Source organism: Cololabis saira, chromosome 10 (assembly GCF_033807715.1).
Source record: "Cololabis saira isolate AMF1-May2022 chromosome 10, fColSai1.1, whole genome shotgun sequence".
Taxonomy (NCBI): Eukaryota; Metazoa; Chordata; class Actinopteri; order Beloniformes; family Belonidae; genus Cololabis; species Cololabis saira.
The window spans coordinates 48,344,795-48,368,475 of record NC_084596.1 but is presented as its reverse complement, the minus strand read 5'-3'; the positions used below and the strand labels follow the sequence as shown (position 1 = coordinate 48,368,475).

General features: G+C 45.3%; 1 protein-coding gene across 3 annotated transcripts in view; it reads right to left on the bottom strand.

The window, feature by feature from the left end:
* The window catches only part of si:dkey-181m9.8 (E3 ubiquitin-protein ligase RNF31), a 101,889-nt gene that overhangs the window by 57,675 nt on the left and 20,533 nt on the right, over window positions 1-23,681 (bottom strand). For all 3 annotated transcript variants that reach the window (XM_061733072.1, XM_061733073.1, XM_061733074.1), the window contains 5 exons: window positions 19,696-19,812; window positions 19,300-19,478; window positions 3,635-3,817; window positions 3,377-3,559; window positions 3,199-3,297 (listed from right to left, as the gene is read on the bottom strand). In XM_061733072.1, coding sequence (XP_061589056.1) covers window positions 3,199-3,297; window positions 3,377-3,559; window positions 3,635-3,817; window positions 19,300-19,478; window positions 19,696-19,812 — 761 coding nt within the window. The remainder of the gene's footprint in view (window positions 1-3,198; window positions 3,298-3,376; window positions 3,560-3,634; window positions 3,818-19,299; window positions 19,479-19,695; window positions 19,813-23,681) is intronic.

Here is a 23,681-nt window from a genome sequence, read left to right as displayed (position 1 = left end):
ATCTACAGCAATGACCTCAGTCATCACCACCTCTGCATCTACAGCAATGACCTCAGTCATCACCACCTCTGTATCTACAGCAATGACCTCATCACCACCATCTACAGCAATGACCTCATCACCACCATCTACAGCAATGACCTCATCACCACCTCTGTATCTACAGCAATGACCTCATCACCACCTCTGTATCTACAGCAATGACCTCATCACCACCATCTACAGCAATGACCTCATCACCACCATCTACAGCAATGACCTCATCACCACCTCTGTATCTACAGCAATGACCTCATCACCACCTCTGTATCTACAGCAATGATCTCATCACCACCTCTGTATCTACAGCAATGACCTCATCACCACCTCTGTATCTACAGCAATGACCTCATCACCACCTCTGTATCTACAGCAATGACCTCATCACCACCTATGTATCTACAGCAATGACCTCATCACCACCTCTGTATCTACAGCAATGACCTCATCACCCCCTCTGCATCTACAGCAATGATCTCATCACCACCACTGCATCTACAGCAATGACCCTCAATACCTCCAAGACCTCCTGACCCTCACTCATCCACCCGTAACCTCCGCTCACAAAAGACCAACCTCCTCTTTCAGCCCCCCCACGACTCCATGGGAGACCGGGCCTTCTGCTCCGCTGCCCCCACATCTGGAACTGCCTCCCTGAACCCTCCACATCTGGAACTCCCTCACTGAACACCCACATCTGGAACTCCCTCCCTGAACCTCCACATCTGGAACTCCCTCCCTGAACCTCCACATCTGGAACTGCCTCCCTGAACCCTCCACATATGGAACTCCCTCCCTGAACACCCACATCTGGAACTCCCTCCCTGAACCTCCACATCTGGAACTCCCTCCCTGAACACCCACATCTGGAACTCCCTCCCTGAACCCCCACATCTGGAACTCCCTTCCTGAACCCTCCACATATGGAACTGCCTCCCTGAACCCTCCAAATCTGGAACTCCCTCCCTGAACCTCCACATCTGGAACTCCCTCCCTGAACCCCCACATCTGGAACTCCCTCCCTGAACCCCCACATCTGGAACTGCCTCCCTGAACCCTCCAAATCTGGAACTCCCTCCCTGAACCTCCACATCTGGAACTGCCTCCCTGAACCCTCCACATCTGGAACTCCCTCCCTGAACACCCACATCTGGAACTCCCTCCCTGAACCCCCACATCTGGAACTCCCTCCCTGAACCTCCACATCTGGAACTCCCTCCCTGAACCTCCACATCTGGAACTCCCTCCCTGAACACCCACATCTGGAACTCCCTCCCTGAACCTCCACATCTGGAACTGCCTCCCTGAACACCCACATCTGGAACTCCCTCCCTGAACATCTGGAACTCCCTCCCTGAACCTCCACATCTGGAACTCCCTCCCTGAACACCCAAATCTGGAACTCCCTCCCTGAACACCCACATCTGGAACTCCCTCCCTGAACCGCTACGTCGACCCCAGTCTGTGGACACTTTTAAAAAGGGGCTGAAAACTTTTCTGTTCAGATGTTTTTATTGTCTCTGTGCTTTTATGCTTTTACTTCTGTTTTTTTACATGTCTTGATTTTATTTATTTTTGTTTATTTTGTATCTGTAGCACTTTGAGATTATTTTATGAAAAGTGCAAATAAAATGTATATTATTATTAACGAGCTGTGTTGACTCAGTGTTTCAGTGTTCACCTCCAGTTCCTCAAATCCCACCCTTGTCCCGTTACCTCCGGCATTCACAACAGGTCAAGTCAATGTTCTGGCATCTGCTTTGTACAGTTAACTTTCTTCTTCTAAGCCAAATCTTTCTATAATTAAACAGTGACGGTCCTACATTATACATTTTTTTTTATACCTATCCTTATTAAATACTTTTCTAAACCAATCAAGCATGTTACTGAGTCATATTTCCACGGAGGCAGAGACAATGTTTCAGTCAGCTTTCTAAAACTATGGACCATAATTAAGAAATACATTGTGGTTAAAAATTTCACAATCAACCACATTATCTGAACAAACAACTAAAGGAGCTCAATGATGGAACCTGCAAATCCTGATGGAGCTTTGGCTCCGTTAGAGGAACCTGCTGATGATCAGATCACACCGACCTACCAACTTTGCTCTTTATTTCTCACGTTTGCACCTCGATAATCACGTTGGCACAAGATGTATTTCTGCAGCAGAGGAATCAGATCGTGATGCTTCATGTTTTAAATATAAGTTTATATTGTTCATATTGTTTTACTTATGAGAGAGGTGATCGCAGACATCCACAATGTGTAGAACTCAATAAACGTGTACATTAGGCTCAATCCGTTAGTATATAATACGCATGACAACAAAGCGGAACGAGGAGCCGTTTTTCATCCACCAACTTAAGTTCTGGTGTCGGTTCTTAAAATACAAACAAGAAAAGGAGAGTGTAATGATGCACTAACACTGCCATAAACGTTCACAAACCCTTACGATCATAATAAAACCAAAACTCTTCACGGAACGCAACACAAAGCAAAGAACAACATTACCCATAATGCAATGCAGCTTATATAGGAAGAAATGCCCCCAAATAAATTATTTTTTCCAGGCCTCAACTTCTGACAAGAGTGTCTCCAGCTCACAGCCAATGTTTTTTTTTAATTTGTTTTACTTGTTTTTGCAAGTTCCTTGTTAGGATGAGCGGTTTTTAATAGTTATCCTCATTATCATATTCAAAAATATCTACTTGAGGGAGGAGACAGGGAGGAGTTTTGTGCGCCCGTATGTGCGCTTAAATCCACGTTGATTGTGATGTTCAAAGAAACCTGCGTGGATTTGGGCGTACGCACAGTTTTGTACATCTGAATTTTCTTTTGCGTACGCAAGAATTCCACGCACGGATTTATGTTGAAATCCACGCACTCTTTGTACTTGAGGCCCCAGGCTTCCAGAGGCCGGCTGGTGACCCCTCAGGCCTGATCAGGTAGCCTGCAGGCTGGACATGTCATTCCGTCCTCCCCCGTTACACATCCAGCCTTCTTAGTTGGACCCCAGCTAAGGGAACGCTGCTGAAACCAAGGTTCTTGTCAGAGTTTGGGACTATCTGGATTTAACTAGCTGTTTCCTGGTTCTAGTGGCACATTCTGGTTCGGAATTTCTTCTGGTCTTTCCTGGTCCTGATCAGGGGCTCTTACATGGGCACACCAGCAGAAGTTGGGCATCTCCAGCAGGGCTCGGTCCCTGAGTTTTCTCTGAAAGAGTTCGTGGATCTGAGGAGGCAGGAAGTGACGGATCTGAAGCAAACAAGTGAGAATGAGAAGGAGCAGATGACGAAAACCGCTCATGCTTTTCCCACCAGAGTTTCTCCCTCACCTGGGTGTCTAGCAGGTTAAAGTAGTCCATGGCGTCCCCCAGCCCCCCCAGACCATGGATGTCCGGCTGTCCACACTGAGGACAGACCAGCTGGTCCACGCTGCGCTCTTTGATGGCCACAGAGAAGAAGGAAGTGAAACAGCTCTGACACAGGAAGCATGAGCAGTGAGTCATGGGGACGATCTGCAAGAAAACAGAAGAATGAACAGCCAGTAGAGTTGTGTACTTGGATTGGCTGGCTGAGGTGAGGCGTCTCACCCTGCTGAAGGAAACCTGGTCATGGCAGATGGGGCAACGATGAGTCAGGAACCTCAGCGCTGATGTCAAATCTCTGTTAAGCTGGACGGCCTCCATCACATCAGCATGGTTGAAACTCTGCCCTTGCATCATCATGAGAGACAGGAAGAGTGCTGCCTGGTCGGGGGGCAGGCAGGACACCACCTGAGAGACAGATATAGACAGAATAAATTAAAAAATATGACCAACATGAACAATAAACCCCCCCATATCCATCACAGACCCCCAGCTTCCGGACAAGTTAAATAAATTCTACACTCGTTTTGAACAGTCCCCTGTATCTCCATACTCTCCAACCACCCCGCCCCCCCTGCCCCTGCCCGCCCCCCTTTATGGATTTTAGTTCTGCCTTCAACACTGTAGGAACCATTTTTATGTGGGTGTGTGTTTGTATGATACCAAATTGGGCCAGTAGGTAAGTAAGCGAGACTTCAAGGCCCCTCTGCTTCCTGAAGAAGGCACACTTTAGTAATAGGCCTATCGAAGCAGCTGGTCTTTGTTTGAATACGAATCTGTCGTACCAGCCCCTTCTTGTCTGGGACTGCCTGCACAACTCTTCCTGTCAACCACGTGTTACGTGGAGCAGTTTCATCCACCACGATGACCAAATCACCAGGAACAAAGTTACGTTTGATGTTCTGCCACTTCTGGCGCTCCTGAAGCTGTGGGAGGTACTCCCTCACCCATCGCTTCCAAAACAAGTCAGACATGTATTGGATTTGTCTCCAACGACGACGAACATAGATGTCTTTCTTGTCAAACACCCCTGGTGGTAAGGAAGGCTTAGACTTGAGAAGCAGAAGATGGTTCGGCGTCAGTGCTTCTAAGTCACCAGGATCAGTAGAGGCTTTAGTTATCGGTCGACTGTTCACAATAGCCTCAGCCTCACAAAGCACTGTATGAAGACCATCGTCGTCAAGATTCTGGGTCCGCAAGGTGGAATTCAACACCTTCCGTACAGACCTGATCAAGCGCTCCCAGACCCCGCCATGATGGGACCCGTAGGGAGGGTTGAAAACCCACTTGACTCCCTTCTGCAGGAGTGTGTCAGTGATCTGAGTCTGGTTCCACTTTCCAATGGCCTCTCTTAACTCACGTTCAGCTCCGACAAAATTTGTGCCGTTGTCTGAACGCAACTCCAGCACCTGGCCACGCCTTGCCACAAAGCGCCTAAGAGCGTTGATAAAGGAGTCCGTGTCAAGAGATGCTGCTACCTCAAGATGCACAGCTCTTACCACCAGGCAAGTGAAGATGACCCCGTACCTTTTGACTGCGGATCTTCCTCGCCTGACCTCAAAAGGCCCAAAGCAATCGACTCCAGCTCGAGTGAACGGAGGCTCGTCAGGTGAAACCCTGTCAAGAGGGAGATCTGCCATCCGTTGATGTCCTGGTACTGCATGCAGTCTACGACAGATGACACACTTAGACAGAGTCTTCCTAATAGCAACGCTGGCGCCTGGGATCCAATATCTCTGACGAAGTACCGACAGCATGTGGTTACGTCCACCATGCCCTGTCACCTGATGAATATGATGCAGAAGGAGGTCGGAAACGTGAAAGTCCCTGGCCAAGATAGCTGGATGTTTTGCCTCCTCTGGCATGGCTGCTCTCCCAAGCCTGCCACCAACCCTTAGAATACCACCCTCCAGAATAGGATTGAGCCGGTACAAATGACTGGTTTTCTTCACGCCTTCTCCTTTCCGCAAGTCAGCCATTTCTTCAGGAAACCTCTTCTCTTGGCAAAAGCCAATGATGGCAGTTTCTGCGTTGTCAAGCTCTTCAACCGAAAGGTAACCCTTCGCAGCTTGAGCTCTGACAGTCTGCATCTCCTCTTGCAGCTTCTCTTCCTCCAGACCAGACAAGACAAGAAGCCTCCGCTTCTGAGCCAGCTCCAACAACAGCCTCTTAATCCTGAGCAACCAACCAACCATCTTTCTCAGGCGGAACCAAGACGAGAAGTGACTAATGAACTGCATGACCACATCTGCCTGCTCATTGGCCTGAATCACGTTCACAGACACCGTTTTAACTTCAGGATCTTCTGGGGACACCCTCCCAGAAAGATCAGGCTGCACTGGCCACTCTGTTTCAGGCTCAACAAGGAACTTGGGTCCTGACACCCAAACATCACATTTCAAGAAGGATTCCACTCTGGTACCCCTGGAAGCCAGGTCTGCTGGATTACTTGATGTGTCAACGTATCGCCACTGAGAAGGACTGGATAGCGTAAGTATCTCAGAGACAAGATTTGACACAAATGTCTTGAACCTTGATGTTTCATTCCGGATGTATCTCAGTACAGAGGTACTATCCTTCCAGAACACTGACTCCAGCAGTGGCATTTGCAACTCCCTTCTCCAGAGCTTATCCATCCTGCTTGCTACCACTGCAGCGGTTAACTCCATGTGAGGGATCGTGATGGACTTTAATGGAGCAACACGCGCTTTGCCCATCACAAAAGCACAGTGAGTATGTTTGTGAATGTTCTTCTGCACCAAGTAAGTGACCGTGCCGTACCCATCCTCACTGGCATCTGCAAAGTGATGCAATTGGGCGGAAGTGACTTCTCCAAACCCAGGAGGTTTCAAGCACCTGCTGACCCTAAACTGGTCAACGAGGTGAAGCTCCTCCAGCCAGACTGTCCACTCCTGCACAGCACCTACTGGCAAAGCCTCATCTCAGCCCAGCTGGAATCTGCAGAGACTTTGAAGAAGCTTCTTGGCACTCAGCACCACAGGTGCAAGGAACCCCAAGGGATCATAAATGGAACTAACGGTGGATAAAATCCCTCTCCTTGTCAGAGGTTTTTCCTTAAGTGCGATCTTGAACTTGAAGGCATCTGACTGGACACACCACTGAACGCCCAGAGCCCTTTCCACAGGCAAAGCCTCGTTGTCCAAGTCAAGATCCTTGACATCCACCGCTCGTTCCTCTTGGGGTATGGAAGAGAGCACAGCGCGTCTGTTGCTAATCCACTTGGAAGCCTCCCTTAGCACACAGAGCGTGAAGCTGTTGATATAGTGATATTGCTTCCTCTTCAGTACCAACTGATGCCAGACAATCATCTACATAAAAATTATGCAGATTATTCCTTAAAGCGAAGTTTGCAACGCTTGGGGAAGATGTTGCTCCAAACAAATGTGCCAGCATCCTATGCTCCACCAAATCCTGACTGTGGTCACCATTGGGCCACCAAAGAAACCTCAGGAGGTCAGCGTCTGATTTTGGTACTCTGACCTGATGAAACATGGCAGTGATATCAGCCATAAGGACTACAGGTTCCTTTCTGAACCTGCTCATGACCCCAACCAGTGAGCTCGTCAGGTCTGGGCCTTGCAAGAGATGGGCATTCAAGGATGTGCCTTGGAAAGTAGCCGCACAATCAAACACGACCCTCAACCTTTTCTTTTGTGGGTGGTACACACCATGGTGCGGTATGTACCACACCTTGTTATCAGACCGACCCAGATCCTCAGTGGGCACCTGCTCAGCATAACCACTGGAGATGAGCTTGCTCATAAAGTTGGTGTAGTCTGCATGAAAGGAACGGTCCCTGCTGAATCTCCTCTTGAGAGCCAGGGTGCGCTGTTCAGCAAGCTTGCTGTTGCTCAGCATCCTAACGTTACCATGTTTCAAGGGCAAGCCAATATGGTAATGACCATCTACCAGCTGCACAGAACTGTTGACAGACTCCATGAAGCTAAGATCTTCCCTCGACAGCCCGAGCTGCTCATCCTGAATGCATTCAGGAAAGTCTGCCTTCGTCTGCTGCTCCCACAGCTGGTCAAGTCTTGCAACTGAAATCCGATTGACTGTTACATCATTACTCATGCAAGCGGTGTTGTTAGTGCAGTCACCTCGAAGAGGACCATTCACCGTCCAACCCAACAGGGTTCGAATGGCATAAGGACCACAACCCACACTCCTGACCACCTCCCATGGCTCTAGAGCCCTTGGAACATTGGTTCCAATAAGAAGATCTACCCCTGAGTCGATCGCTGTTATTTTGATGTGTCCAAGGTGCGGCCAATTCCACAGATCTTCCTGCCTAGGGATGTTGCCTTGGTGGACAGGCATGCAATTCTGCATGAACAGTTCAGGTAGCTCACAAAAACAATCTGTGTCCAGCCCAGCTACCTCCAAGTCCCTCACAATGTGACTGCTCACGACCTTCTCCTGACCCATTGTCCTTAGGAGAATGTCGGACCTTCTTCCTGAGAGGTTCAGTCGGTTCATAAGCCCTTCTGTGCAAAATTAAGCCGAGCTCCCAGGATCAAGGAAAGCATATGTGACCACTGTAGCATGACCCTTTTTGGACTTCACCCGAACGGGAAGTATGGCAAGAGTGCAGTCACTCTCTCCGGCCCCAGTAAGACCACTGGACTGCACCTTGACCAACGCACTTCCATCTGCTGTTCCCGTTTCCCCTTTGGCAGACCCTTCCCGGTCTTTGGAGTAAATGCGCAACATAGTAGGGTGTTTCAAGCTGCACACCCTGCACACCAGGCGCTTGTGGCAATCTTTGCTTCTGTGCCCAATGCACATACAGCCAAAGCACACCCCTTTCTCTTTTAAGAAGGACATCTTATCACTGTGTGACCTCTTTGCCAATAGAGAGCACATGTCCAGGGTATGTCCAGCTCCACAAAGCAAGCAATCTCCAACAGGTGAACTCTTCTCCTTCCTTATGGTGTCATTACTACTGTTGACTGAAGCAACAGTGGTCGCAAAGCTACTTCCCTTGGGCTTAGAAAAGGACTGAGGTTTAGTGGGCCTCGCTTCCTTTCTCGATACTGCAGGGGAAGAATCCTGTAAGTCCCCAAAGAGTGGATCGCTGGCGATCTTCACCTGCCTTTCAATAAACGTAACTATGTCACGAAAGGAGGCTCTGCGTTGGTTCTTCTCCTGCAAACTGCAGGCAGCATCTCTCCACTTGTCCCTGAGCTTATATGGCAGCTTCTTAATGACAGCCTGCATATTAGCAGGGACATCCAGCCCGTGTGTGGACTCAAACTCTTCAAGAGTGTTGCAGCAGGATCGCAACAAGAAGCTGTAAGACTGAAGAGCAGCGACGTCCTCTGACTTAATCGCTGGCCACAAGAAGACCTTGTCCTTATACGCAGACGTGATCTTCAGTGGGTCGCCAAAGTGCTGTTGCAGTAAGGACTTGGCTTTAGCATAGCCACTTTCTGCGGACATGTGCTGACAGCTTCGAACCATGTCTCTGGGCTGCCCCTTAGTATACTGCTCAAGATAATAGAGACAATCTTTGGCGCTGCGAGTATTCTCTTCGATGCTGTGTTCGAAAGCTCTGATGAAGGTTTGATACTCCAAGGGATCACCATGAAAGACCTGAATGTCGCGCCTAGGAAGAAAGAATAATGACTGTTGTTCAGCCAGCAAAGAGGTGATCTGGTTTTGCCTCTCCAAGACAGAAATCAGCTGACCATGATCAGAACCTCCCTGCTCTACAGGAGCGTGCTGGTCTGACTGAGCTGACTGCAGCTGCTGCGACTGAGGATGATCTTCATAGGCTACACTTTGTAGCACCTCAAGTCTGGGTCTCTGGTGCAGATGGTCTAAAGCAGATTGAGACAGCAGCCCCACATTCTTCTTAGACTGAGGGTCAAGGAAAGATGGACGTGGCTGCTTAGGCCGAGCATCCACAAGCTGTGAACGTGACTGTGGTAAACCTGTTGAGGCAGGCTGAGATGACTGCCTCACTGACACAGGGAAAAAGGTCTCAGCATCAGCATCCAGCGCACGAGGAACCTTTTGTGTCCTCTTTTCAAGGTAGGAATTCATCCCATCTGCCCCGCTAGATAAAGACACTTGCGAGGTGCTCAAGACTTTCAAGTAGCTTATTTTAGCTGCTGATGCTGCTATCTCCATATCCAGGTCCAACTTCTCTTTCTTCTTCTTAAGCTGCACTTCTTCTTCTTCAAGAGCATGTTTCTCCTTTAGCAGATGCTGACGAGCTAGTAATGCTGCAATTTCTGCTTCTGCAATAACACGTGCAGATGCAGTAGATGAGGTAATGGACCTACACCTACTTCCTGCAGTGCTCCTTTTCTTTGATGACTCAACTGCAACATTAGAAATACTGTCATCAGGGTTAACGTCGTCAAAAGCAACAGAGGTTCCCACCTCAGGAATCTGTTCTGAAACACAAACATCAATATCATTATTCACAGCAAGTATTTCAACCAGAGGTATGTGTGACTGAGATGAGGCAGAGATAACATCCTCATGTAACTGCAGTGCACCTTGCATTTGGCTATTTACTTCTGAGAGCCATGTGTTTGCATTTTCAATGAAAGCAACTTTGTTTTTGTGCACTTTTGCAAACCAAGCATTTTGTCTTTCACGTTCCTCTGTATGGAGCAATGAAATGACAGAATCATGAAGTTCTCTTGCTTCATCATACAGTGCAGACACAGTGTGAAGATGGAGTGTAACAGACTGAGCATTATCAACATTATTCATAAGCCCATTAAGTTCTTTTAAAAGTGCTTCAATCTTGTTAACCTTAGACTTTCTTTCTTTTTGAAGATATTCAATTTTGTTTGCCAATGCTTTGGCAGTGAGCATCGATTGTCTTTTCTGCTCATTTGTATCAACATTAGAAGCAGGCCTTGAACTTGAACTCATTTTGCAATAAAATGTTTAAAGTCAAATTCAAAATCCAAACAAAGCCAAAATGAGGAGAAAATTCTGGAGACCAACAAAAAACATTCACACCCAAGTCAAAAAACAGCATACACAGCCAGAGTAAGTGTGCGTGTGTGTGTGCGTGCGTGTGTGTGTGTGCGTGTGTGTGTGTGTATCTCAAAGCTATTGTTCCCACCTAAACTGCCTAACCAAAATCTAGACTATCAATGCAACCCTATGTCTTCAACATGAAACGATGGGTGCCTATATATCTCACGTGTGAGACGGCACTCCCGGGCCGACCCAACCAGAGCCTTTTAAATGCGGGCCGAACCTGTACATGCACAGAAAATAACAAACCAATAGCCTATAACCGAAGCCATAGGCTAAAGCAGCTTGTCCTAACGGGGAACAATAGCGTGCATGTGCCTTTATGCGTATGAATGTGTGTATGCGCCCGCGCGCATAATCAATGTGTGTATTTGTGTGAATGGCTTGCGTGCCACAGCTGTGTTTCGGCTATGTGTGCTTTGCTACGTACAGGTTATGAATGAATCAAAGGAGAGGACGTGTGAATGCGACAGTGAATGAATGAATCAAAAGGAGAGGACGTGTGAATGACGGTGAATGAATGAAACCTTAATGCCGCTGACGCGCGTGGCCGCGCGCGTTCGTTTCTTGGTTTGAAGCGCTGCAAACAAACAGGAATAGGACGCCAACTCGAACTTTCCGTGGATCAACGCTTCAAATACACTTTTGTTGACTATATAGTGGCTGATAATGACCCCAATTGATCAATCAACCGGCAGGCTAAGCATGGGAGATACTTAAACTGTCCGACGCGCACATTAATATAATAATCCACTGTCCAAACAATAAGCTCAAGTTTAAAAGGGGTTTACTATTTCAGTGCATCAATTATCACAATACAATCAAATACTTGTAATAAATATGTGCAAAATAGCTTGAACAATGAGCCAATGATGAGTGTGAGTTGATATAATACAAAATGCGTAGTGCGTAGTGCGTAGTGCGGTCAACAAAGTATGCTCTCTCCCAGCTCACCCCACCTCCATAAGCCAGCCAGCCTGCCGACGTGAGCGGAAGAGAAGCCTTATTTGTAGACGCCCAAAGACCACCCACAGAGACACTCCTACGACAAGGAGCCACTGAGGTGCCTTCATTCATTAAACCCATCACCCAATCCAGTGCTCAATACTAATGAATTCGGCTCCTACACATATAATAAAAAAGGCCAACCAAAGACTATTCCACCTCAGGCAGCTCAAGAAATACAAAGTCAAACGCAATCTCCTCCTCCAGTTCTACACAGCCATCCTAGAAAGCATCCTCGCAGCTTCCATCTCAGTCTGGTACGGCAGTCTGGACACCCACTCCAAACACCAACGTATCATAAAAAAAGCATCTCTAATTACAAACACCCCCCTCCCATCACTTGATTCACTTTACCATAAACACACAATAACAAGAGCACATAAAATAATCTCGGATTCAACACACCCAGCTAACCACCTGTTTCAACTGTTGCCCTCTGGCAGACACTTTAGGTCCATTTCAACAAAAACAGCTTTTTTCCCACTGCCATCAGGCTACTGAACTCCACTCATCTCCATACTCCATTTGTGTTAAATGTATAGTCTGTATGTAAATGTCTGCTTTAATGTCGATGTCTGCTCATGTATGTTAAATGTATAACTGATGTCTGTTGCCACACAGTACTATGTGCTGGCACTATGCTGTGCCAAAAGCAAATTCTGCCGACTTGTTGTGCAGTCCTTAATAAATGAATTGACATTGAATATGAGAGCTGAGACAACCCGAGACTGCCTAAGACCATCCACCCGAGACAGCCCACCCGAGACCAGTGACGTGCGGTCAGGGGAGGCTGTGCCTCACCTGCCATCTTGGAAAGAAAGAAATGTAAAATGAAAAAAAAATATTTTTTTATATTTATCAATTGATTTGTACTATAAAGTCATTTTCCATTTAACTTCACCATTTTTAGATAATTTTCTCTTCAAAATCGCCGAATTTTCACATTTGCCGTTCAAATGCTGAGAAGATGCGGGCGGTGAGGCAGCACCCCGCTGAGCCTCCCCATGGATAGCTAATGACTCGGCTAACTGTGCTGCCATGCTATGTAGTGAGACCAGATCGCTGTCTCTTTGTATGTCATTATTAAAATTTCAAACACGTTTGCTATATGAAATAAGTTTCCATAGTTAAGCTGATTTATATAATGAACAGCAACTATATGGGCCCGATTTACTAAGATCCTAAATAAAGAGTACTAAATTGCGTGTGCACTGAAAAAGTTTGCGCGTGCTGTTGTGTGTTTTGCGGGTGATCAACTAAGATTGCGTGCGCAATTGATAACAGGTGCAAACAGCAGTATTTAAATGAGGTGTTGCGCGTCTTACAGTTTGCGGCGCAAACTTTGCGCCATGGAGAGCCTGGATGGAAAGCAGGATATAGTCGCAAGAGCAAAATGAAATTTGAAGAGTTGGAGTTAGAGATATTAGTGGACGAGGCAAATTGTTGTGCCATATTCAGCACCCCTGCCGTGAAAAGCACCCCCTCGTATATTCAATGATAAGTAGACCAAGAAAAAAAACAACACACTGACACTTCAATATATTTATATATACACACTCACACAAACACATACTTAGGAGCTTATATTATATATATTTACAAATATTATGGAAGACAACACAGTAAGCAGGCTATTAATTAATGACATCAATAACCATTTACCCGATTTTTGTTATCTGTGACTGTGATTGTGGGAAAGTATGACTATTGTGGAATCCATGAGCGCATTTAAACATGAATCATTAACACAAAACTGGACGCTAAACAGAACGTGACACGGAATGAGAATATCATTTTTGTCAGACGAGGGGGTACTTTTCACGGCAGGGGTTCTGAATACGGCACGACACCGGACCGGGGTATGACAACTGTAGAACAAGTATAGGCGCACAATGAGAAACACTTTTTTCTCCATGAAAACACGTGATTTATTTATTATCACAAATAAAAAAATGAATGTGCCTCCTGTGGCAACTTTTTGCTGAATAATACTGGATTTAACATTCAAATAAAATATTTCTCCTTTTGCATGTGGAGATTAGCACCTTCCTTTCGAACGTATTAAATACAGACGCAATCACAATCCCCGCAAAAACTTTCAGGCTTGGTAAATCTCATTGCGGGTGGTAAATGGAGATATTTGCATTTTCCCCTCCCAGTATTTAGCGATTTCTGGCGGGTACGCCCCATATTGATTATTCATCAGGGCAAAAGTACTAAATGAATAGCGTGTGCTATTTTGCTCATTTGAGAGGCGCAGTCCTCTTTGCACGCTGTTAGTAGATCAGCTGGCACATTGGTTTGCGGGTGCTGTCAAGTTTGCACACGTTTTTACGCACGCAAACCTTTAGTAAATCAGGCCCTATGTGTGTAATGTGTTTCTTGTGCCGGCGCAATCATAAAATGGCTGAAAAGAGGCACGGGGTGAGGCACGCACTTCTCCTGCCTCACGGTAGGGTGCACTGGTGAACTCGGGGATTCTTCTTGTGACTCATTGGCTGCAGAATAAGTGACAACAAGCAGGAGTTTACAGTTAGAAAGGAGCGCCGCATGGACTTCATTTATAAGTAAAGGTAAGACCATAATAACTTTTTTTTAATTAAATGTGCTTTTTGTGCGCTACAGTTTGTATGTGTAAAGCATTTGTATGTGAATGACAATAGGAGGTTTTAAACATAACCAGTTAACTGCTGCCATTCAAATGGTGAATAAGTTGCTCTGGAGGTTCATATGCTTTTAAATCTGACTGATGAAGTCAGTGCCTCCCCATCCATGAATCTCCCCATCCCTGAATCTCTCCATCCGTGAATCTCTCCATCCGTGAATCTCCCCATCAGTGAGTCTCTCCATCCGTGAATCTCTCCATCCGTGAATCTCACCATCCATGAATCTCTCCATCCATGAATCTCTCCATCCATGAATCTCCCCATCCATGAATCTCCCCATCCATGAATCTCTCCATCCATGAATCTCCCCATCCATATATCTCTCCATCCATGAATCTCTCCATCCATGAATCTCCCCATCCATGAATCTCTCCATCCATGAATCTCCCCATCCATGAATCTCTCCATCCATGAATCTCCCCATCCATGAATCTCTCCATCCATGAATCTCTCCATCCATGAATCTCACCGCACGTCACTGCCCGAGACAGTCCACCCGAGACAGTCCACCCGAGACAGTCCACCCGAGACAGCCCACCCGAGACAGCGCACTCGAGACAGCGCACCGGAGACAGCGCACCCGAGACAGCGCACCCGAGACAGCGCACCCGAGACAGTCCACCTAAGACAGCACACCCGAGACAGCCCACCCGAGACAGTCCACCCGAAACAGTCCCACTGAGACAGCACACCCGAGACAGCCCAGCTGAGACAGCCCACCCGACAGTAGAGATGTTCCAATATTATGTTTTTTTCCTGACAACTATTCCTGGGCTGTGGCCTCTGCCGATTACTGATTCCATACCAGTTTTAATTTAGATTTTCTTGCTCTGCCTAAATTTCATTTAGTAATAATCTTGAATGACTTTGAGATGCTTGTCTCAAGAACATTAGTCACACTTTTCTGAGACAACTTTACCATGGCTCTACATGTTCAAGTGGAGAAATCTGAAACAATCTAGTACTTTAAAATCAACCAATTCTTGTCTGTTGTTACTGAAGTTTTCTGGCTTTCTTTGGGGAGTTTTTGAAGAGCTACTTCCAGTGTTTGCTGCTGCGGTTCCTCTGTCTTCCCCTTTTACTTTATGAACTCCTCATGCTCTTATAGCTGATGTCTCCAATAATCCTTGATGGGGTTGCTTGTGTTACATTCTTCAACATTTGTGTCACCTTTGGAAATTTAATGAAGAGACAGTCCACCTGAGACAGTCCACCTGAGACAGTCCACCCAAGACAGTCCACCCAAGACAGTCCACCTTTAGTCTGGATCTGCTGGTCCAGGACTAAGACTGGACCATCAGCTGGTTTAGTCTGGATCTGCTGGTCCAGGACTAAGACTGGATCATCAGCTGGTTTAGTCTGGATCTGCTGGTCCAGGACTAAGACTGAACCATCAGCTGGTTTAGTCTGGATCTGCTGGTCCAGGACTAAGACTGGACCATCAGCTGGTTTAGTCTGGATCTGCTGGTCCAGGACTAAGACTGGACCATCAGCTGGTTTAGTCTGGACCTGCTGGTCCAGGACTAAGACTGGACCATCAGCTGGTTTAGGTACCAAGAGGATCTTCTGGATCTCTGTCCTGAACTGGACCAGCTGCTCCGGTTCAGACCAACATGATCTTTCAGCTGGAGCTGCTACAGGTCGGACATTTCTGTCACCATGACGACCGTATGGTACGACTACTGGAGATTAAAGCCAGATCCTAAAACATCCCATAACTGTGTCTGGACAGAAAAACATTAAAATAAATTTTGCAGCGATAAACCGGTTCTGTAAAGTTGTCTTTTAAAATAAAACTAAGATGTCACGGAAAGGTTGGTTGGTACGAACTGATGTGACTCAGAAATGAATGAATTAAGTTTTTATTGAATGTTTAGGCAACTTTCAGAGTCTGATATTAGTCAGCTGCAGGTGCTGCAGGTCCAGAAAGTGTTTCTCCGGTGATGGACCAGGATCTAGACCGGTCTCTCCTCCTGCAGATGCAACACTCCGAGTTACAGCAACTTTGCTCTTTATTTCTCACGTTGCACCTCGATAATCACGTTGGCACAAGTTGTATTTCTGCAGCAGAGGAATCAGATTGTGATGCTTCATGTTTTAAATATAAGTTTATATTGTTCATATTGTTATACTTATGAGAGAGGTGATCGTGGACATCCACAATGTGTAGAACTCAATAAACGTGTACATTAGGCTCAATCCGTTAGTATATAATACGCTTGACAATAAAGCGGAACGAGGAGCCGTTTTTCATCCACCAACTTAAGTTCTGGTGTTGGTTCTTAAAATACAAACAAGAAAAGGAGAGTGTAATGATGCACTAACGCTGCCCATAAACATTCACAAATCCATACGATCATAATAAAACCACAACTCTTCACAGAACGCAACACAAAGCAAAGAACAACAATACCCATAATGCAATGCAGCTTATAGATATCGGGGCGACAGTAGCTCAGGTGGTAGAGCGGGTCGTCCAATGATCCGAAGGTCGGTGGTTCGAATCCCGCTCTGTCCCAGTTTGCTGTCGTAGTGTCCTTGGGCAAGACACCTTACCCACCTTGCCCCGTGTGAATGTGTTTGAATGTGTAGGAATGTTTGGTGGTGGTCGGAGGGGCCATTAGGCACGATATGGCAGCCACGCTTCCATCAGTCTGTCTATGAATGAATAATGATCTCTGTAAAGCGCTCTGGGTGCCTAGAAGGGCGCTATATAAATCCAAGTCATTATTATTATATAGGAAGAAATGCCCCCAAATAAATAATTTTTTCGAGGCCTCAACTTCTGACATTTTTGCGTACACAAAAATTCCACGCATGGTTCACGTTGAAATCCACGCACTCTTTGTACATGAGGCCCCAGTTGCTGGAGTTTTGGGGGGAATATTGTCCCGTTCTGCTTAACAGTCCTGGACCTTTGTTGCCAAAGTTTTGGTTTCATGTAGGGCTGAAACAATCCCTCGAATAATTCAAGATTACAAAAAAAGATCAAGGAATTTTCTCTGCCTCGAGGAATCGTTTAATTTTACCAGCTCAAAGCAGGTATTTCGCCCGCACTACGTTTAATGCGCACAACGCGCTGACGCCACACAGAAGAAAGATGGCCGCGAGCGACGCAGCGCTGCACAGCGCGCCGTTTTGATCTGAACATTTGTCGGACGCCCTGCTTCTATTTTCTTCCTGTCGCTCGTGTTGAAAGCCGGTTGAAAGCACTGTAGGAAACGGTCATGATGAGGAACGGCTGATCCAGTTAGTTGAAATGAGAAGTTATCTCTATGATTCCTCCTCATTTCACTACAAAAACCTCAATAAAGCTGCAGCTGCTGGAGGGAGATGGACAGAGAGCGTCCGATGTCACGCAGTGCTACGATAGTCGGACGCTCTCATGCAGTTAGGACACGGTGTTGTGGGCGTGGTTTGCATTTTGGTTACGTAACGAAAGGGAGCAGAATCTGAACGGCTCGTAGATCCACATCACACTGGACGGCTCATCCGGGCGGCTGTACAGACACTGCAGAATCTGGTTGCTTTCCTCCTTCTCTGAGTTGGCATGGGGAGACCACTTTATATATGTTAAAGCAAGAAAAAACCTGTTTTTCATAATAGTTCCCCTTTAAACCTGTTTGGGGTCGTGAGAAGGATTAACACGGGGGCAACTTCTGCTGAGTTCCAGTGTACTTTAATGTCCCTCAACAGTGTAGGATTTTAGAACATCAACACAGCACCTAGTGCCGTACTGTGGCGTATCACTCCGCTCAATCTAAAACAGACTAATCACTACAGATAAACTGACTAGTATCATTATAGTCCCTGATTTACATCAGAATATAAAGAATATATTTATAAAATAATGAACCATGAATTACCAAAATAACCTTCTTAACAAAAATAAATCTCTTACATTAGCCCTGTGGAGGGCTGGGTTTCTATTAATTATGACGACTGTCGATGCGGCTAACGCATTTAACCTGTAAAAACACAGAGCTGTAGAGTGATGAGGGTGAAAAATAAAAACGTAATAAAGCTAACTGTAGTAGTTTTCAGGGTAGTTTTCAGTTTTATCTCTGTAGTCATTGATGATAAAACATCAAGTAGCGCTGGAGCCTAATGTGCTCCAATACAGCAGGTATCAGAATTATATTTTGAACACTGCCAAAACTCAAAATCTTATCAAGACTTTAACTTAAAACTTAACTAGAACTTAAAATTTGCTTGACACAAATGAAAGTTCAATTGAAACACGTGGGAAAAACACCTAACCTTTGAGTGATGTGTGTTATCAGGTGTAATGGCATTTTTAGGTTAGAAATAAGATTTCTTGTTAAGATCCTTAGTTTTTCGAGGGAAGTCAGTGAATTTGGTCAACTGGTGTAAGTTCTGGGTTTTTAAATGCACAGCCATGAACTTACTGTATTATATAATTTAGTCTTAGTAATGTCAATTAACATCTAACATCTTATGTATATTTATTATAATAGCTCTTTAACTAAACAAAAATGTTTTATCCGATTACTCGATTAATCGATGGAATTTTCAGTAGAATACTCGATTACTAAAATATTGGAGAGCTGCAGCTCTAGTTTCATGAGGGTTAGGGATGTTTTAGAGATGTTTTCTCCTGGTGAAAAATCTCGACTGCAGGTAGACCACTTCAGCACCTGGACTCTTACAGTCATAACAATTGATGAGTTGTCAAATGCTCCTCCAGTTGTCTCTGACACGTAATTATTTTTCCAGCCTTTTGTTGCCCCTGTTCCAACTTTAAATGGATGTATTGCTGCCATCAAATTAAAAATCTGAAAATATTTTCATGAAATGATCAAGTATCTCAGTTTTAAAGTCTGTTATTTATATGTTAATATGTTGTTTATGTCTTTGGGAATAAAATACGGCTTTATGAAATTTGCAAATAACTGAATTCTGTTTTTATTTATATTGTACTAACTTTTGGGGAATTGTGGTTGTAAAAAATTAAGTGCTATTGGATGGTGGATAAATGTAAATCCTGGTGGATATTGTGCCCTTATTCTTGGCTAAACCGGTGAACACTGAATTACAACACCCTGACACACCTGACGCTGGTTGTAATGTGCTTTCAGCTATGGTGTGCTCAAGTGCAGTACTTCAGACTGTCTCAGAAGTAGAACGTGTCACAATGGCGTCCGGGGGAAACCAAGAGCAGCTACTCCTCACCTTGCTGAGGTCTGGTCCAGATGCTGGTCCTGACTGAGGACAGAAGTTCTGCTGTGATTCAGAACTGACACTGCCATGTCCATCTGTGGTTGCTTCTGACCGGACTCTCTGCATAGGTGAGTCCCCCTCCTGGTCTCCATCTATCGTCAGAGCTCCCATCATCTTGCTGGGGGGTTCACCTGCAGCAACCAGGTCCAAATGAAACCTACGTTCCTGGGTGATTCTTTTTATGTTTTCTGCATGGTTTTAATATTTTATTTTACTGCAACAAATTTGTATAACAATTGCATTGCATCTTTTGGAGCTAACACACGCAACACCTTTGAACTGACACACCTGCATATCTAGTTAAACTGTTCTCATACGGAACACATTCCTCAATCCGTCCCGTCTCACCTGAGGAAGAGGAGGAGTTCAGAAAGGGGTTGTTGGATGAAGGAGGAGGAGCGCTAAAGTCGATTCCCAGCAGCTCCTCAGTGTACGATGTTCTCACCCTGGTTTCCCATAGGTTGGCTGCAACAGAGAGGGGAGGGGCTTATTTGGCTGTCTTCAGGTAGCTCAACACATGAGTTTTGATTCTTAATCAGCGTTCCTGGGGAGGCAGGGGACTCTGATGGGCCATGTTCCACACCTCCACAGTTGGCTTGGCTGACCAGAGCTGAGGCTGCACCCCCTGGGAGGTTTCAGGCACGTTCAATCAGAAAGAGGCCCCAAGACACACCTAGGACTCACTAAGGTAATTACCGGTAAATCTCTTAGCTGATCTGAGAACACATCAGTATCTTCAAGGAAGAGCTGGTGCGGGAAAAGAGAGTTCTGGATCACTCATAAAGTTCTGTGAGGACAACATTGTCCCAACAAAAGGGGTTAATATTTTTTCAAACAATAAGCCATGGGGGCACGGTGGCGCCTCTGGCCACTTGTATATCTAGGTTATTCTTTGTTATTCCTGGTTGTAACAGCCAATCGTGTTCCTGCATCTATCCAAGAATTAACCAAGAATTGACAGCTCCAACCAATCAGGGCTCGGTAAATTTCTGGATGTCCCGGCGACATCCAGAAATTGACCAATCAGGAGCGAGTACAGGCTCCGCCCGCTGCGGAGCTGCTGGGGATGTTTTTTCCGCTTTACGCTGTTCAGAAAAACCAGCCTGAAGATGGTTCCGACTACAGCAAATCCTCCCCCCACACATTTTCCGGACGTTTCAGAAGTAAGTGCAAATACATTTTTATAGGAAGATCTGGGGCCTCATCTATAAAGCTTGCTTGCGCAGAAAAAGCGCCTGAAAGTTGCGGAAGCCACCTTCTACGCAAATCCTCGGATCTAAAAAGAAAAAACTAACCGAAAAATCTGCTTATCTTTACGGCAACCCTGACCCTCCCGTAAGAATTTACTTAAGACACGGGGAACTGGCGACGCAGGCTGTGAGGGGGTGAAATGAAGCCAGATTCATATCATACTCTTAATAATGTCATCACATATCACAACATATGTCAGGCTTAAAATAATAAAATAATAAAATATAATAAAATAGCGCTGATCGTGTCCCTCTGTGTGTGAAGCTGTCAGTCAGGACTCTGGTGCTGCTGGAGCTGCAGCCTCCTCTGCACCGCTTTAGGACAGAACAAATGAGGGGATGCGTTTAGGGAGCCCCGCGGAGCCCCTAAAGGGACTCAGATTTTTTTTCATATATATGAGTTTTGCGCGCGCGTGAAACCTTTACGTGCTGCTTGTATATGGTGCCTAAATTACGGCGTTAAAACGACGCAGAGCCTACGGCGTAGGGTACGCGGCGACGCGCACCTACGGCGTAGGCTCTGCGTCGGTGTAACGCAGAACCATAAACCCGCCCTGAGCAGCTCTGAGGGGAGACGGGGGGGGGGGGGGGGGGGGGGGGGGGGAGCGGGGCTGCGGGGCCGTTTTCGTATCGCTCCCCCTGTTGCGCCGGGGAACTCACGGCGTTTATCGCAGCAACGGCGTGCTGCCACTCACTCGCTTTATTTTATTGTATACTATTTATATACTTATTCTAACTTTTACTGTGACCACCAAATAATGTGGTTTTCCTGTCCTCCACATCATCTACAACATCTCTGTCTCCGTGAAAGTCAGTGTCACGGTGGCTGCTACTTCTAGCTTCTAATTCATTCTGACGCACAAACAGGCTGCAGGAAGCCACTGCGCATGCTCAGTAGGCTCATCCATATGCATTTATGGGCGTGTACAGGGCGGGGATTCAGCTACGCAGCCTTCCAGCTGGACTGTGATTCATAAAGGAACGTTGCGTGCAAATCTGCGTGCACATGGTTTTATTGATCCGGATTTTTTTTTGCGCCCGGCATTTTCGGCTTTTGAGCGTACGTGCACTTTTAGTATGACTCCTACGCAGTCCATTTTAAATGAGGCCCCTGTGCCGTAGCTCTGTAACGTACATGCTACTAACGGTGATGTAAGGGCTGAGTTATGTTTCTGCGTCAAAACGACGCCAAAACCACTCGTAAAGGTGGTTTTGGGACGGATGCTAAATCCTGTGAATGTAAAGTTATGTACGGATAAAGAATACAATGCAGTGCAAAAAGGTAACAAAGGATCATCAACTTTTTATGAACAAACCTTGGCGAATTATAATGATTGAAAATCGGAAAATCTATACTAACGCTGGAGAACAATGTTCAAAAGCAGTATCTGTACCGATAGGCTTTAGTGACCATAATGTCATAGCAATCTGCAGGAAAGCTAAAGTACCAAAGGCTGGACCAAAAATAGTATTCAAAAGATCATTCAAACTATTTTGTTGTGATTCATATGTGGAGGATGTTAAAAATATAAGCTGGTCTAATGTCTTTAAAGAGAAGGATCCAAACTGTGCTCTTGAGGTTTTTACGAAATTAATAACTCCAATAATGGATAAACACGCACCTCTTAAGAAGGTAACTGTAAGAACTCTTAATGCACCATGGATCGACAAGGAGTTAAAGAAATGTATGGCTGACAGAGACAGAATAAAGAAGGCAGCAATAAAATCTGGTGATCTCTCAGAGTGGCAGTTGTACTGTAAAATAAGAAACGAGGTGACTAAATTGAATAGGAAAAAAAAGAGATTATATTATACAGCAAGAATAAACAGTATAAAGCATGATGGTAAAAAGCTATGGGGAACCTTGAACAACATTATGGGCAGAAGCAATACCCCAACACCATCCTATATAGAGTCGGAAGGGGCACTCATAACTAAACCACTAGAAATAGCAAATTACTTTAATGACTATTTTATAAGTAAAGTTGAAAAACTGAGGCAGGAGATGCCAAAATCTAATTGTGATGCTTCCTATGCACACATTAGAGACAAAATAATGAAGAACAAAAAATGTACATTTGAACTATGTAAAGTTAATATTGCAGAAGTGGAAAAATTATTGTTGTCCATCAATAATGACAAGCCACCTGGTAGTGACAATATAGATGGAAAACTTTTAAAGAATGTAGCTGCTCAAATTGCTGCCCCAGTATGTCACATTTTTAACTTAAGCTTTGAAAGTAATATCTGCCCGCTGATATGGAAAGAAGCTCGGGTCATACCACACTCCCAAAGAACACCAAGAATGCCTTCACTGGTTCTAATAGCCGACCAATAAGTTTGACACCAGCTCTTAATAAAATCCTAGAAAAAATAGTTTTCAACCAAATACAAGATTATTTTACTGTGAATAATTTGATAAGTGAATACCAGCATGCTTATAGAGAGTGCTACTCAACAGCCACAGCACTTACTCAAATGACAGAAGATTGGTTGAGAGAGATGGACAGGAAAAATCTGGTGGGAGCAGTACTATTGGACTACAGTGCAGCCTTTGATGTAATTGATCATAGACTGCTAATTAATAAACTCAGGTGGTATGGTTTCACTCCAACAACGACTGCATGGATGGAGAGTTATTTACACAATAGAACCCAAAGAGTATTTTTTAATGGCAGCTTCTCAGAGATTAGACATGTTGAGTCTGGAATTCCACAAGGAAGTTCATTAGGTCCTTTACTCTACTCTATATTTACTAATGACTTTCCTCTGGTGCTGGAAAAAACAAAAGTGTCTATGTTTTCTGATGACACAACATTATATGCACATGCACCCACAGTGAGAGAAATCAGTGAAATCCTAAATAAAGAACTGATTGCAGTAGTAAGATGGGTAACTAGTAACAGACTCGCTTTAAATATACAAAAAACAAAAAGCATTATCTTTGGCACAAATTATTCACTGAGTGTTAAACCCCAGTTAAATTTGATGTTAAATAATGTAAATGTTGAGCAGGTCAAAGAAACAAAGCTCTTGGGTGTCATCTTGACAAACAATCTGTCATGGACAAGACATACAGATGCA